The sequence below is a fragment of the Prenolepis imparis genome, unplaced genomic scaffold, assembly GCF_030444845.1.
Source record: "Prenolepis imparis isolate NDT839.2.m4 unplaced genomic scaffold, iyPreImpa1.0 SCAF_1, whole genome shotgun sequence".
Classification (NCBI taxonomy): domain Eukaryota; kingdom Metazoa; phylum Arthropoda; class Insecta; order Hymenoptera; family Formicidae; genus Prenolepis; species Prenolepis imparis.
Window position 1 is genome coordinate 15,843,630 of NW_028141159.1, and position 17,417 is coordinate 15,861,046.

The window sequence follows — 17,417 nt, forward strand, 5'->3', positions numbered from 1 at the left end:
ATTCGGATCCGAGGCTGCGCGACACCTCAAACGCTTCGGATAATACTCGAAATATCGACGATCTTGACGATAACGCTAACGTAGATACCTTAATGTTGCTCGTTTCATCTGTCACTTACGCAATCGCGTCATCGGAATCTCGTTTCATACCTCTCCATTCGCCTGTTGTGCCATCGCGAGCGCGGCTCGAGTCTGACCTGGTCTTTGCTGCTTTTGATTAAGTCGTGCGCCGACCGTCACACCACCAGCCTCTCTTTCTCTCTCTCTTTCTCTCTCTTTCTCTCTCTCTCTCTCTTTCTCTCTCTCTCTTTCCCACACACACAGCTTTGATCACTTTGACGCGCCCATACAAGATTCACGAGGGCTCGCGAAGACGGGCACGTCTTTTGAAAAATGAATTCGATCAGAATTCGATCCCCATATATTCGCATCTTTCTCTCGCGGGTCTCCCTCTTTCTCTCTTCTTTTTTTATTTTTTTTTTTTTATTTTTTTTTGCCATGTCCTATCAATCCGCCAGTCCATTCCGTCCGATCGGCGAATCGCGCGAGCACGGTATGACACGTTTCTCCGTGTTGTGCCCCGCAGAGTCCGCAGAGCGACAGTAGCAGCAGCTCGCGATCGGCGGAATCACCGATGTCGGTCCAGGTGGATCCGATGGCGGCGTCCGTGGTCGCCGCCGCTCTCAGCGGCACTTACCCCACTCTGCTGCCCCAATGGTGCTTACCGCCGAGGGAGGCGCCCCTTGTTGGGGTGCAGACCCACCAGGACAGCTCCGCGGCGGCCGATCAACCGCTCGATCTTTCGGCCAAACCCAGAAATTCTCAGGTAAGCGCGAGACGTTTTCTTCGTGCGTTTGTTGTTCTATCGTGTGTGTAAATGTACATTTTTTCTCTCTCTCTGTTCGGCTTCGTTTCATTTTTCTATCCGCTCATACCGCTCATCCGAATCACTCTTCGGATATCCGTTGCGCGGTTCGTAAAGTGTTCGACGAAAGATCGTATAACGAGCGAAACCGATTGTAAATTATCCGCTAATATTACACTTATTTTTTAGTAGACTTTGTCATCATCTACGCGCGACGATCGCTATTATAGTATATTGCTGAAGAAATAGAATTTCTTTTATAGTCTTATTAGTGCTTATATTAGTCGTGTTATTAAGTGACTAACGCTGACGTCTCTAAATAACTAAGCTGTATGCTTGCGTAATATTAATTATTATTTATTAAAATCTCTTGATCGCTTTTTTTTATATTAATATTATTATCCATTTGTTTGTGTTCAGGACAACAACATATCCCTACTAGAGCAACAGAAAATACCTCTGAGAATGCCGACAGGCATCGATCCCAAGACTATTCTCAAGTAAGTACAATAATTTTTTAATATTTCTTGAATAGGGTAGACAAAAATATAGAATAGAAAATATAAAAGAAGATATAAAATTTCTTATTAATTGTCAGTGATTTATACGTATGTACACTAAATCAGCGTGAAATAAATCAACTCGATATGTCGCGATGCATTTAATCTAAAATTATATATGCTATGCGTTATTCATTTGATTCGTCAAAGTGATAAATATATAAAACCCAAACGAAGGAGATTAATCATAAAACAGTCGTAATTAAATCGCCGTGTATAGATATAAAAAAAAAACTGAAATAAATTGAAGTAATTTCGCTCATGCAAAAATTATAGTTTTATACAAGTTTTTTTTTCTTTTTTATTAAAAACTTTCAGATCTCTAATAAATTTTCTATCTTTCGTTGATAAATTCAATACATTGAAAAAAGTCTTACGTTCAAGAAAAAAAAAAGATAGAATTAGCGTTCTTCAGAGTGCGCATCAGAATAAAAAGAGACAAGACTCCTCTCTTTTTCCCGAGTGGAGAAGAGCAAAGAAACGACGGCAAACAGTAAGACCGTACGAGTATTCAGGTTCGACGAAAAGACGTTCTTTTCGATGGAAAAATCGTCGTCTACCGACGACGACGAGATGTCGTTTCGGTGTTATCGCGCGGCTCGCTTTACACCTCGAGGCGAGAGTCGCTGATACGAATATGCATTCCGTACTGAATGGGGAAAAGAAAAAAAGAAAGAAAAAAAAAGATTCGCGATCGCGCATTTCTCCTAGCGAAAACGTTCCTCGTGATCGAGTGGCCGTTTAAGCCGGCCGGGTGCGCGCGTTATTTCGATAAGGCGTCGATTAAAATGCCGCCGGCAAACGACTTTCGAAAAATCGCGAAACTGACAGCCAGTCGATCCGGAATGTCGTCGCAATTAGGTGCCAATCACCGCGGCCGGGCATAACCGTGATTTATCTCCCTCGTAAAGACGTCATACGCGACAAGCGCGAGAGGAATCGTATCGTTCTCGAATGACGCCCGTTCGATCGAGTATTCGTATTCGTGGCTTGCATTTTTCGACTTGTATACGAATATACGAGATAAGTTTGACAATCTTGACGGGATACAGCTAAAACCTTATAGATTCTTTGCTACGCGTCTTCGATCGGCTTACATGTATCAAAGTTTCTAAAAAAAAATATTAATTTCTTTAATTATTGAATTATATTTAATTTTATTTATAAAGCCTCTTGTATTTTCACCGCATATATGTGTGTGATTCTCTGTGTGTATTATAATTGTAATTAAAAGCGAACAAGGTTATATAGATAAAGAGTCACGCGGTTATCAGGATCTAAAATCGCGGTAAAACACAAGCTTGCTGGGTGAACTTGGTAGTGCGTTCTATCAAATCAACCTTAATAACAGTATTGTGAACATTTGACGATTATCTTAAACATGTTAGAGAAATATACATATCTGGAGTATATCACATTACGATTCCTGCGATCATTTTTTGACGAGCCCTTTTATCTCTTAAAAAATTCAATTAGATTACAAAGATTACAATAATCTTTATAATTTTTATTTCTTTAATTTTAATTCAATAAATAATGATAAAAAATAAGCGATTATATTAACAATTTATATTAAATAATATTATACATGTATTTTATTAGAAAGAATATTAATAACTAATTTATTGCAAACACTTTACTAAATACTAAATATCAAGTTTGTAAGTTTCTGCAGAAATTTTGTTCGTCACATTTGGTGGATATAATAATACATCTTTTTTCTTGATATAAAGAGAATATTCTTTGATTAAATTGTCATTCAACTAAGCGGATCGCTTATTGCACGGTTCTCACGCGCGAATAGTTAATGTATCGTACTTCAGTGTTTTAAACTGCACGAAAAAATTTCGTTGTAATACGTTTGCACGATCGCGGTAAGCAGCCGGTACCCTCTAAACCGTAATAATACCGACGAGTTGCTTGAACTTTTCAACCCTTTGAGCTTTAAACTGCTATACGTCTGCGGTACGTACCTCGATAAATATTTAAGCAGTGCGTTTCACAGAATCGATGCAACTCTGTTGTGGTTTCGAATACGAAACATGATGTAGCAGATTTCGTGAACCTATTCGTACGTAGAAATAAATGACAGCAAAAAGAAGGGAATTTTATACACATTTTTATATTATTTTACATTATTATTATTTTATATTATCGCATAAAGAATTGAAAAACGAATTAATTATGACGATATTGTATTTATGATATAGCATTTCTCTTTCTCTTACGATTTGATAAAATTTAGAAAGCCTTGATAATGAATGCGTATCGAAGCTTTCAATTTATTTGAAAAAAAAATTTAAGTTCCAATTTTTTTTACTATTAGTTTATATTAGATTCGTGAAAAATTACAGGTTGCATCGTAATAATTAATAAGAGTATCGGAAGGTTTAATCATTATTTCGGGATATCAAGATATATAATCATCAATTATTGACGAATGTTAACTTTTATTTTTCTTGCGCGAAAAATGGAAGCAATCGTCGATAGCTCGAATGACTCGCGCGAGTCGAATGTGTTCAGACCGTCGTGCTAAAGTATCGAAGATGCGTACGTTGCCCCCGTTGTTTTCGCCGTTTTCCCCCGCGGAACATTTTGCGCATCAAATTTTTATCATCGTCTATTATTAGTTCATTGTAATCTGCACCTCCCGACACATCGAAGACCTCGATGGAGTACCTCGTGTGTATCGCGTCCTCGTTTACGAGGAGCGTAAAGGGAGGGTGTGTGCAATTCGAAAAGCGAAAAGAGGAGAAAAAACGAAGAGACAAGGGAGAGGGGTGGGGGAGTAAGGAATGAGCAGAAAAGACAAGAAAGATTAAAGGGGAAGAGAAAAGAAAGAGGCGAGAGAAGTTTGCGCCGACGCATATGTGCCCGACGACGTAATTAATGATAAGATAGGACCGCCAACGAAACCGCGGTAGCCGGGTCGAAATTAAAATCCAATTCAAATTTTATATCACGGATATTTAATTTTGAATTCGACAAATCTTCTCTTGAAAATGCGAATTTAAAAATGTACGAGAATTATAAAACAGCTCTTAAAAATAATAACAAGACAATTGAGAAATACACGTCAAAAATTGTCGTTTTTTAAAGATAAGTGTGCTTATTTTTATTTTACAGATTTTAATTTAAAAGTAATTCAAAATCGAATAGCATAAAGTTGTTAAAAGAAATTAGTTCATCAAATAGCATGAAAAATTTGTAGACGAATGAAGATGCTGATGACTTGAAGCATCGTAATTTTGTAACGCTCGTAAATTTGTTACGATTAACACGCGATGTGAATTTTATTTCTTAGAGTGCTCCAAATAAAAGAGAATGCAGGTTGACAATGTCTCGTACTTTTTCGTCAAAATATTATATCCCTTTGTTGAAGGCTGATCCGCGTTATAACACGTTTCGTATCTTATTGAGAGAATCTACGATGTAAGTGCAAAGCTCTGTTTAAGGCACTTTGGTGATGAAATTCGTGAAGAAAATTCAGTTTGTCATGATCTGAATCGATATTAAACTTGTACATTTTCGAACGGAGTTCGATTATGTGTAGCTCGATCAAGCTTTCAAAAAATATCAAACCTTAACATTTTGATACATTTTCGGAGGAATACAATGATCCTGTTGCTTTAATTTTATTGTTACACGTGTAACTTTAGAAATATTAATTATGGAGGTTCTCGCCTCTTCCTCTATACTCGTCTGGTTACACGTGCATACAATGCACACGTTATGTAAAAGTTTCAGATAAAATGAAAATTGCATTGCTCTCGTCAGAAGTTTAATACGAGCTCTATAATAGTATATATTCAAATTAAATCTACGCTACTTGAACACGTCAAGTTTTTATACTTCAGTTTGCTGTTATAAACTAGACGAATCTTATCATCCTCTATAAACTGACATTACGCAATTGAATACTTGACTAGTCAATGTAATTTCATACTTTTCTTTGAACGTTCATTTGTGCTGTTATGATGCTTTATTTCAATTTTTATGTATATATTTTAGATTTGTTTCATTTCTGCATCATTTTATGGAACTGAAATAAAACATGTTAAATTTCAAAAATCAAGAAATTTGTTTTTATTTTTTTTCCGTTTATTCTTTATATAAGCATTAATTAATAAATGTTAACGTTTTCGAGTTCAAAAATTTTCGAGATTCTTTTGATAATTAAGAGGATTATGCGGATTTTTAAATATATCATAGCATTTTAAGTAGATTATATTTTTTTTAGAGATTTGAGATAAAAAATACGAGTTTTAGTTGTGACTAGATGTTAGAACGTGCTTTTGCTATGGCGAGTCATAAACGAAATTAGACGTACAGTTCGCGTCCGCGATACTGAAAAATAGGCGAGCCGCAATAAAACCAGACAGGAGTATTGAAGCAAAACCGGTTCGTAGAAGGCTTTGAAGAGAAGGTTTGCTGGCCAAAGAGGTATTGACGTCGCCGCGAAGGACAAGATTATGACTATCTGGTTCGCGATTGCGTGAGTGTCTTGCGATTTATGCGAGAATTTACAAAACCGAACCAGTTTAGTTCGGTCGTTTGAAGCTTTGACTTCGGATGCGTAAATATATCCAAGGTACTTGTCTAACATCGCGCAAAATCGTTATCGGCCAAGAATTTCTTACGATATATTTAACAAATATATTATTACACATCGATATTTTTTTTATTTCTCTATTTATTATCTTTCGATTCAATTTTGATATTTATTTTCAATTATTCTTTTATATATAATACAATTTAACGCTAGTGTCTCATGTTTTTACGGAAACGCATCGACGTATAAAATCTAAATTTCTCGCTTCGGTTAAATACGCACACCGCGTCGTTTTATTTAACGAATACCGTTTTCTTCGAAATTACGCGACAGCATTACTCAAGGAACGTTGAACCTGAAGACGCACACGGACGCGTCAAGTCGACCGAGTTTCCTACGACGACGACGACGACGACGACGACGACGACAACGACGACGACGACATGCATATCGTCGCGTAAAACCGCAGACGAGTCGACAAACAAAAATCGCAGATAAATCAGCGCCGGTCGATGACTGACGTAGCGGGACCTATCCGGGAGGCCAGTGTCGGACGAAATGCACTTTTATCAGCGACTCTCAGGTCGACGAACTTGAGACAGAGGGGGGTTCCCGGTGCATGTGCAAGCGGGGGTGAGACGGCGAAAGGGGAGCCTCTCGCGCGATGATTCCTTACGCCACTCTCTAATCTTATCGTTGCGCACTGTGACAAATTACACCGGCCCGATATCCATCGCCTTCGTGCCACGTCTCTTTTATGCTAGCGCGAAATAATCGTCGGCTGCTTTTGCGCCAAAAGTTCTTTACATTCTTTTCGCATATTTAACGCGCGAAGCGATTACAAGCGAGATGATTCGGCTGTAGGAATTTATCGAGAAAATTTATTGTTTCGCGAAAGTGATAGCAGAAAAAAAAGGATTTACACTTGTCTTTTCTTCTATTATTAGATTAGATTTTTCTTAAATTTATATTTTTTCTTTATTTATATACATTTTCTTTTTGAGGATATCGATATATTTAAAAAATGCCACATTTTCCTCTTTTTTAAAATTAGAATTTAGATTATGTTTGATCTTCTTTATCTTTCATTAAAGTTAGCAAACAAGCGTTTTAACGAGGAAAGAGAGAAAATAATGCTGGAGATAATGTACGAACCGTTTATTTTTGTGAAAGAACAAAGATCAGAAATTTGATACATTGTTTGATGTCATAGACTGCTTATAGGAATAATTCGTTACGACGAAAACACTACTTAGCAAATATAATGCGTTTCGGAAAATAATCGCGTATACTGACGCGATAATTTATGATAGCGATAAAAAGAAAATCCTAGCGAAAACGGGTATTAAAATTATTAATACACACGCTTGCCCTGGGCAATGTTAGAGCGGTTGTGTACGTTGTTTTAATTCTCGTCTCTCGACGTAGATAAATCTCCTCCATATGACGTACGGTATAAATCATGCTGTGCGAAATGATATTTATGTAAATGAATTATGTATTTAAAGAGATGTAAATGCTCGGGAACATCCGACATGGTTTTTCTGGTCAGATATTATTGATTGCACGTGGCAGTTCGTGAAATTGTCGAGTTAACACGTCTTTCCATGCGTTTGAAAAACTTAATTTACATGACTGAATGTCTCGTAAGGCGAGCTTAAAGTTTCGCGGATTCTCGCTATTCATCATCGACGTCAAACACGTGCAGACGTCGAAAGGGCCACGTGGCTGTTTAATGCGGCTCATCTCTCGAGTTTGAGTTTGAGTAAGAGCTTGCGAAAAGCGATATGGATACTCCGACTTTGTTTTGTTGCATACGGAGGACTTGAGCAAGTATTGATCGCGCTAATTGATTTTTAGTTTCTCGAATATATTATTCGTTTACGTTTGCCAGATGCTTTCGCAGCAATTTTAAATTGCATGCACGCGAAAGTTTTCATCGAAATATTTTATTGCATTTTTTTATCGCGAAAGAAAAAAATGAGAAAAATTGCAATTTTCTAGAATTATTTTTTTTTTCCATAAAATATCGATTTTCTCGAATAATATAACTGTTTTTAATACGCTATTTATTTAAATTGATACTCCGACAATGTACGAAGATAAACGAGATCCATTATGATGATTGATCGATCCTTATAAAAATTATATTTTAGAAGTCGCTGATAACGAAGTGAAAATAAAGGACACCGCACATTTTGTACGTAAAATAAGTCCCGACCGATTTTCTTCAAAAAACGGAGTTTGAAGAAAATCGGTCGGGACTTATTTTACGTACAAAAAGTGCGAGGTCCTTTCCTACAATAAATTTGCTATATTGTCTCGAAATTATGTAGACAGTCACGATATTGCAGGAAAAAAAAAAAAGTAAAACAATATCACCCGATGTAACGTCGATTAACGCTGTTTTAGTTCGTGTTACCGCGCGAAACCGCGAATGACCGGACCGGTTGCGGCCGCGGCGGCGGCGGCGGCAGCTGCGGCAGGCGTCGGTGGTGTTCCAGTGGTGGGTGCCGGGGGCGGCAGGAGGACTTACACCGAGGAGGAACTGCAGGCCGCCCTTAGGGACATCCAGAGTGGCAAGCTCGGCACGCGGAGGGCGGCGGTGATCTACGGGATACCGCGTAGCACGCTGCGGAACAAGGTCTACAAGCTCGCGATGGAACGCGAAAGGGACGCGTCCCTGACTAGCACCCATTCACACCCTCACGAGCCCGGCGCCCCAGCCACCACCACCATCACCACCACCACCACCACCACCACTACTACTACTACTACACCAAAAACGACCCAAAACGCCTCCGCGACCACTCCGCCCCCGCAAGTGGATGAGGTAGGTTTTGGGGACAGAAAATACAGAAGATAGAGTTAGAGAGATTTTTTAGATACGAGAAGGAGAGAGGGTAGATAAACGAAAGAGAAAGAATGAAAGAAGTGGGCGAGATGCAGAGAGAGTGAAGGGTGAACACGTTCCACCGACACGTGCCGAACTTTCCTCGTCGGTCTTTTACGCGTGTCGAGTAAAAAAAAAAGCCGAGAATGCAAATTGGCATTAGACGGCGACCAAGACATTTTCGTCTACCGAGACGACGCGCAAAGACTCTCCATCGAGTAGAATCTTTTATCTCCGGTAGTTTCCGGTATCGATGTTTGTTGGTTTTTATCCGGAAACGAGTCGATGGCGCGAGAGAAGTGATTTCGAAATTGCTTTGTTGACTCGTTTTGGGATATCCGATGCCGCGTTTTTGATATTCGCGACTCGCTGCAAGTGCCTGATGGTATAATAAGCGATTCTTTTTCGCATTTTCTTTTTATTTACACAGATATTATTTTGACCTATAAATTACGAAATAAGTATAAGAGTATATCGAAAAAATAAATTTCAGATTTGTTATTTTATATAATATAAAATAGATATGCATCGTAATATCTGCACACTGATTATTACATATATACCTAATAATATGTAATATAAAAGATAACATAAAAAAATATATAAGTGTTTGATTAGATTTTTATTAAGAGAAGATGAAATTATTTATTTATTTAAACTGTAATATTAATTATAAATATTTTTGGATTAAGTTGCGTTTAAAGAATATTTTAATCGTAAAAAAGTATTAAAAAATGGGATAAAGATATATAAAAATATATTAGTAAATGAGAATAATATATAAAAAAATCTTTAAAATATAATTAATATTATAGAATATATATTGTATCATCAGGCACTCGAGAGATAACGATTTCTTTCAACTAACACTGTTCGCAAGTGAGTAGTAATTCTCCATGATTTAAATACATGGCGAAACAGGCCGATTGCCATGCAGAGGAACGTGGAAGGGTGGGAAACCGAACGATGCACGAGGGAGATTTCGTTGAGGGAAAATTTGCGGATACATACCGTCCATTTGTACCTAAGTGTGGTTTTGGTTAGGAAGAACGAATGAAGCTTCCCCAAAACATACCTCTGGCACGGCGATCGTGGATGTCGCGTGAACCAAGTGTGTCTCGTTATCGCGAAACGACGCCCAAAATTCGGACTCGCTCGGTGATTTTTTAATTGTCAAATTAATTTCTAGAGTAGCTTCATTATCGAATATTATTACGATAGTCTTCGGTTCTAAATTCCATTTGGTTGCTAATGCAGCAAAATTTAACTTTGACGAAGATTAATCTTGTTCCAATGTTATAAACAGATGATATTAATCTTATCAATACTGATTGCTTTATCTTGTTGACTACTTTATTTTTTTTTATTTCACGCACTTTTGAAAATATCCAGGAAAATAAAACTTAAAAGTTAATAGAGAGAGATTTAAATTTTTTTTCTAAAAGAGAAATTTTTTGATTTCTCTCATATTGCGGAGAGCAACGAAGAAATATCGATCTAGTCCGAAAAATGTCGACGGCAAGTGTGCGTTTTGTTCGGCGACACTATGCTGGAGAAAAGGGACGATGGTCTACGCGACTCTGCATCGGTCGCCGTGGTGCTCAGTAGTGTCCAGTGTTTTTTTGCATGGGCTGTTTAACTTTTTTTATCTCACTATTTGTAGTTTAACACACGGCAACTTGGTGTCCGCGAGGTTGCAAGACTCGAGGTAAGTCTTTGGGAAGGTCGTGTCGAGACGAAAAACAAAAAAGGATCTGTCCGGGCTCGATCTTTCTTTTGTCTCTAACGAGGGCGTTTATGACCCCGGAATTCAATAATAATAAATGGTCGTGAATGTACGCTTCTGGACCTCGACACTCTGCATCCTCGATGTGCCGCGCATATAACCCTACGCCGTAGAGAGACGTCCAATCAAATAATTGTTCCGAAATAGACGGATCGCAATCCCAGTGCGAACGCGCTGCCATGCATGAAACAGTCGCGCGATCGAAGATTACGGTAGATTAAACACGATGGCCCGATTTAATCCTCATCACCTGATAGTGTCTTTTGCCTTGATTTGATTGCGATTAATTTTGCTTAACGTGTGTAGGACAGTAATTGATCGCAATTAGATAATCAAGAATATCCATCGCATTAAAGTGCAAGGATCTTGAATTTATTTATATAATAAGTGTCATACAGCTAGTGCTTATCTTTACTTAAAAATTATTAGAATTTAGAAAGAGTATTTTTTGTATTGTTTGAAGAAAAATTTGAACGAAAGATTGTGAAGATTACCGTAAAATGTAAGATTAAATTCGTAGTACGAATGATTTCCTTCATCGATAAAATATCTCGCATCTACCGTATCGTATTTTTTGCTAGACATTCCAATTGCATCGCACGATCTGTTAGTAGTGATAGTTGTCACTTAAAAATCATTTTGTTGATCAAACTGCGCCTTAGCATGAGGCGTTATTTTACAGTACAATTTGTCGAGCTCGCAAGCACGAGGTCTATGCACGAGGACGGTTAAAGTCTCATTTTTCCTGTCTGCATTTCATGCGATCGCGTACCGCTCGTTTATACATATACGTAGCAACCATCGTAGAAGACTGTTGCTTCACTTTTAGTGCAATGCATGCGCCTTAAACGAGTCCCCCGAGTACCTGAATTCCGGCGTATCTCGTCGAAACGCACGCCGAAGATAAGTTTTCTTTTTTCTTTATACCCTACGCGAATTTTTCCACCCTCTTTTTCCTTCTACTGGGGACTATCGAGGAAAAGGTAGTCGAGATTATATATATATTGTACCGCGAATGAGAGCATCGAGAATGTTTCCCGTAAAAATGATTCGATCGCTTTCTTTGAGAAATACAGTTTATCGATTAGCAGCTGATCCTGCATGGCGCTTGGCTTGCTATTCTACATTCGATGGAGATGTATATATATTAAGTGATTTGCATAAAGTCATGCAATCTTAAAATGAGTATTCGATAGAGAAAAATTGTAGCAATTATTTTCTTTATTTAATAATTTTACAGGCGAAATTTTTTCTTTTTATGAAACAAAATAAATAAGGAGCTGCGCACAATAAAAGAAATAAAGAACTGAAAACAAGAACAGGGAATGAGGAACAGTTCAATATAAAACATATAAAATATAATTTATTGTTAGTAACGCAAAACAGAGGAACAGAGAAATAGTGCTAAGGTAAAGTGATGATATTTCTCTATTCTGCGTTACCTAAATTACATTTCATATGTTTTATATTGAACTGTTCCCTATATTCTGTTCCTGTTTTCTGTTCTCTATTTCATGTTTCTTATTCCTTTCATTGTGCGCAACCCCTAAATTTGTATATTTTAATATATAACAGAAATAATCGTCAAAAAGTTTCAATCATGTTTATGAATATATGTAAATGTACATGAACAAAAAAAACGAGAATTTTTAATACTTTTATTTGCTTGGCATATATTTTTTAGTTTTTTTTAAAGAAAATTATGGTTGTGTAATTTATTGTTTTAATGGAAAAGTTAACATATAATTTCTTCTCTTTTTCCTGAATTGCGCTCTAGTTAATTTTTGGTGATTAATCTACACATATGCAGATAGTGTTATATATGTATACACTCACCGATACGATGCACAACAGCGGAGCTCCATATAGTACAGAGCGTTGATCTATATAAAAACATATAAAAAACACAAATTATATGTATACAAAATAGTTTCCAAAATAATTAATATTTGAAAAAGTCAATAATGCGCAATTAAACATTTATTCATATCGTAAAATATATTTAATAAAATTACGCCATAAAAATTATAAAAACTATTTAATTATTTTTGTCGATCTAAAAATATAAATTTGTTTTAATTATAATCTGCTTACCGCGTGGTTGCTCCACCGTTGCCCGATGCTTCCCCGGGCCTCTTCCTCATCTTTTCTTCTTTAGCGTCTTTTTGGCACTTACACAACACACGTTCGCGAAAATACTATCACGCTCGCGCATTAATCAGCAAAATAAAACAATCGCACGACAATTTGAAACGGACACTCCCGACGTTAATCGTACGCGACTCTATACCGGCACTTGCGATTTTAATCGCGCGATACTTTGCGCGGAACTCCCGACATTCGTACGTGACTTTTCATACGGCACTCCCGCTTTTAATCGTACGCATACTTTATGCGCTTTTCTTAATTATATGCGACGCATATTTGAGAGAACAGCACGCGACAATTATAATTATACGAAGGCTACGATCCGCACGACGCACGACATTTACGCGGGATGTCGCCGCAGTGATGCCAACTATCACAAAATACGCGGCAAGTCGCCGCAGTGGTGTCAACTGTCTAATTAGAAATTACCAGTCTCTAGCGATTAATCGATCATTGAAAAGATCGATTAACATAGAGCGCTTTACTCGACGTGACCAGTGCTTCGAATAATATTTTGACCGCTCAATTAAAAGATTTCTTTTTTACTTGTCCCGATTAAAAAAAAACTGTTCTGAAGCTGTTCTATGTTAATCGATCTTTTCAATGATCGATTAATCGCGAGAGACTGATAATTTCTAATCAGACAGTTGGCATCACGGCGGCAAGTTCCCGCGTACTTTGTCAGTTGGCATCACTGCGGCGACATCTCGCATTCCCGCGTAAATTTCGCGCGTCACGTCTCGCGGATCGTAGCTTCGTTTAATTATAATTGTCGCGTGCTGTTCTCTCAAATATATACGTCGCATATAATTAACAAAAGCGCATAAATACGCGTAAGATTAAAAGCGAAAGTGCTGTATGAAAAGTCACGTACAAATGTCGGGAGTTCCGCACAAAGTATCGCGCGATTGAAATCGGAAGTGCCGCGTATAGAGTCGCGTACGATTAATTAATGTATTTACGTCGGGAGTGTCGTTCAAATTGTCGTGCGATTATTTTATTTTGCTGATTAATGCGCGCGCGTGATAATATTTTCGCGAGCGTGTACTGTGTAAGTGCGAAAAAGAGGTTATAAGTACGAACAAGAAAGGAAGAAGAGATGGCCCGGGGAAGCATCGGGCAACGGCGGTGCAACCATGAGGTAATTATAATTAAAACAAATTTATATTTTTAGATCTACAAAAATAATTAAAAAGTTTAATAATTTTTAGGACGTAATTTTATTAAATATATTTGACGATATGAATAAAAGTTTAATTGCGTATTATTAACTTTGTTAAATATTAATTATTTTGAAAACTATTTTGTACACATATAATTGTATTTTTTATATGTTATAGATCAACGCTTTGTATTACAGAGCTCCGCCGTTGAACATCGTATCGGTGAGTGTACATATCATTATCTGCATATGTAGATTAATCATCAAAAATTAACTAGAGCGCAATTAAAAAAAAAAGAGAAGAAATTATATGTTAACTTTATATAAAACAAATTTAAAAAATTATACGTTAACTTTTTTATTAAAACAATGAATTACACAACAATAATTTTCTTTAAAAAAACTAAAAAATATATGCCAAGCAAATAAAAGTATTAAAAATTATCGTTCTTTTTCATGTACAATTCACAACATATTCATGAACATGATTAAAACTTTTTGGCGATTATTTCTGTTATATATTAAAATATACAAATTTAGGGGTTGCGCACAATGAAAGGAATAAGAAACAGGAAATAGAGAACAGAAAACAGGAACAGAATATAGGGAACAGTTCAATGAAACATATGAAATGTAATTTAGTAACGTAGAATAGAGAAATATCATCACTTCACCTTAGCACTATTTCTCTGTTCCTCTGTTTTGCGTTACTAACAATAAATTATATTTGATATGTTTTATATTGAACTGTTCTCTGTTTCTATTTTCTATTTTTTATTCTCTGTTCCTTAATTTTTTTATTGTGCGTAGCTCCTAACTCTCAACGATTTTCACTAAATGTCAAAAGAGATTTTAAAGCATCATTTTCAAGATTCCTGAAATGTTTTCATCTCAAAACAATAAAAACTGTTCGCGATTCTTTTTACATGAAACTCAGTTTGTGTAACGTCCTCAAAGCCAAAAAAGTACTCTTTCCTGCGCGCATTACGCTTTTTTCTCCTATTTTAATACTTTTTTTAAAATATGCAATGCGGTCGCTTTACGAGAAACGCTTTGTATATATTTACATGGACAATTGACACTTACACACGATACAGATACATGTACATTCCAGACACACACCTCTCGACGAAGCACTCTCGAACAAGAAGTTGTCATTTACGAGCAACAACGTTTGCCTAATGACTATCGATGATAAGAAGAGCATCGTTTCTATTCACGTCTCCGGAGACGGAGTGGAAGCTTTTACTTTTACTTTCCTCGAGAGGGCAACTTGACCGTAATCTGCAATTTAGATGCTCTTTTACGAGCAAGGATTATTCGCAGAAAACGCTAGAAGAGATATTTTTAACAGGTGGACGATAAAGAATTATCCGGCGCGGAAGAGGAGAAGGAAGTCGAGAAAGCCCTGCTGAAGCCTCTGCTCTCGTTGGAGGATCTCGTCAGGTTCTCCGCGTTCGAAGGAACCGGTGGTGATTCCCTTAGGAACCTGTTACAACGGGGACACGAGACAGGAACTGAATGGCCGGGACTGGAACATGCCAACATCGGTCCTTACATTCAGAAGATGTTGGCCGCCGCTGCGCCATTAGGTAAGATCAAATCTTTTTATGTTTTTTTAGAATTATCTATTAAAAGTTTGTCCTCTACGTTTATCTGAGAATTGCATCGCAGTTTTGATAGCCCAGTCAACATTTTATAATTATTAGGAAAATCCGGATTTTTCTAAAAAGATAAATCTATTTCTCTTGCAATATAATTATTAATGCAATTCGAATGAATACACGTGGAATTAGCTTATTGTCGTATAAATTATATTATCCGGGATTTTGGGTCACACATTTCCGGCAGGTATTCGTTTCTTTTTATTCATTAAATGTGACCAACCAATCTCTTCGCCGGGAGAGGAAAGCCGAAAAGTGTATTACGTCGCAATAGGACTTCCAGAATCGATAGAAGCCGGGCCCTGGTCAGTTAGCTCTCCGATATTTCCTCTACCTTTAAAGACTACGAATTAAATTGAGTAGTTTAAATCTGTATTTGGAATTACGACGAATGATATGTTACAGATGCAATTATGAGATTTTTATTCAAATTATTAAATTGATATTGAACTTTGTTTGCATTCTTCGCGCTGTTTATCTATTTTATTAAAAAATATCTTGAATCATATATATTTCACTATATTATATAATATTTAAAGTCACAAGTTATTCAATGCAAGATAAAATTTGAATTAAAATTTATGAAAAAGTATCATTAAAACTTGTTTCTTATCGCTAACAATGTCTTATTAATCAAGTAATAATATCTTTAGTAATATCTTTAGTAATTAATATTTAGATATTTATTAGTCTCTCTAGTATAAACGTTGCAATAAAAAATAAATAAATAATAATTTTTAACTCTACAGGACTAGACACGCGAGACTATCGCATACCGGAAGTGGTGAGAAAGCTGATGAGCGAAGATAAGAGGCTGAACAAGAATGTGAACGGAGATCAGTCGCAGCCGCACCATCAGCACCATCACCACCAGCACCATCCTCTAGCTGCGCATCAGCAGACGCAACAACAGCGCGTACCCATGACGAACGACGACTTCAATCCCAACATCGAGGAGGAGGCCAGCGACAGCGCTCAGGGCAGAGCGATACTGAAGATTCCGTCCTACAAGCCCGCCAGCACGCCGGGCTGTTCCAGCAAGAACGGCGAACCGACCTCCGCCGCGTTTGCCCAGGGCTTCGCGACTGCTGCCTCGAGTCCGGGCCTTCTGGAACGAGCTAGCCCAGCGTTCTCCGGCACCAGCAGCCCCACGAATTCGCTGGTGGGCAAAGCGGTGGGCGTCAACTTCCGCGACGTCATCGCCAAGAGCATCAGCGTCAAGTTCCAAGAGGGCCAAACGCCCGGCGTGGCCGGTATGCCGGGTTGCCAATCGGCCGGAGTCGTTTCGTCGCAGCAGGCTATGATGACGGACCCGAGCCCGTTCAAGAGAGGCCGTTACACGCCCCCGCAACCACCGCAGCAGCCGCCGTCGTCGCATCAACAAGCCAAGCAACAAACGCAAGACGCGAACAAGTCGAAGTCTGGTACCGGCGGCAAGGGTACCAGACCGAAACGCGGCAAGTACAGGAACTACGACAGGGATAGCCTCGTCGAAGCGGTACGCGCGGTACAGCGCGGCGAGATGAGCGTGCATCGTGCTGGCAGCTTTTACGGAGTTCCGCACTCCACCCTTGAGTACAAAGTCAAGGAGCGGCATCTCATGAGGCCGCGAAAGAGGTAAATTGATTAAGCCCTTTTTTTCACTTTCATTTACGTGATAAACGATATTTTGATAGAGCTTTCGCCTTTAATGAAGTAAATCATAGATCGTGAATTATTATAAAGAATTATAAGCCTCGATTGGTAAGAGATAAGAGTTATAACGTGAACTTTTATCCTTCTCGCAG

General features: G+C 37.8%; 1 protein-coding gene across 3 annotated transcripts in view; it reads left to right on the plus strand.

Annotated features, from left to right (window-relative positions):
- Eip93f (Ecdysone-induced protein 93F) overlaps window positions 1–17,417 on the plus strand; it is a 47,810-nt gene that overhangs the window by 21,903 nt on the left and 8,490 nt on the right. For 2 of the 3 annotated variants that reach the window (XM_083058508.1, XM_083058516.1), the window contains exons 4-8: window positions 587–826; window positions 1,286–1,365; window positions 8,390–8,810; window positions 15,321–15,558; window positions 16,380–17,247. In XM_083058508.1, the coding sequence (XP_082914634.1) occupies window positions 587–826; window positions 1,286–1,365; window positions 8,390–8,810; window positions 15,321–15,558; window positions 16,380–17,247 (1,847 nt within the window). The remainder of the gene's footprint in view (window positions 1–586; window positions 827–1,285; window positions 1,366–8,389; window positions 8,811–15,320; window positions 15,559–16,379; window positions 17,248–17,417) is intronic. The other variant, XM_083058524.1, reaches the window with a different exon arrangement.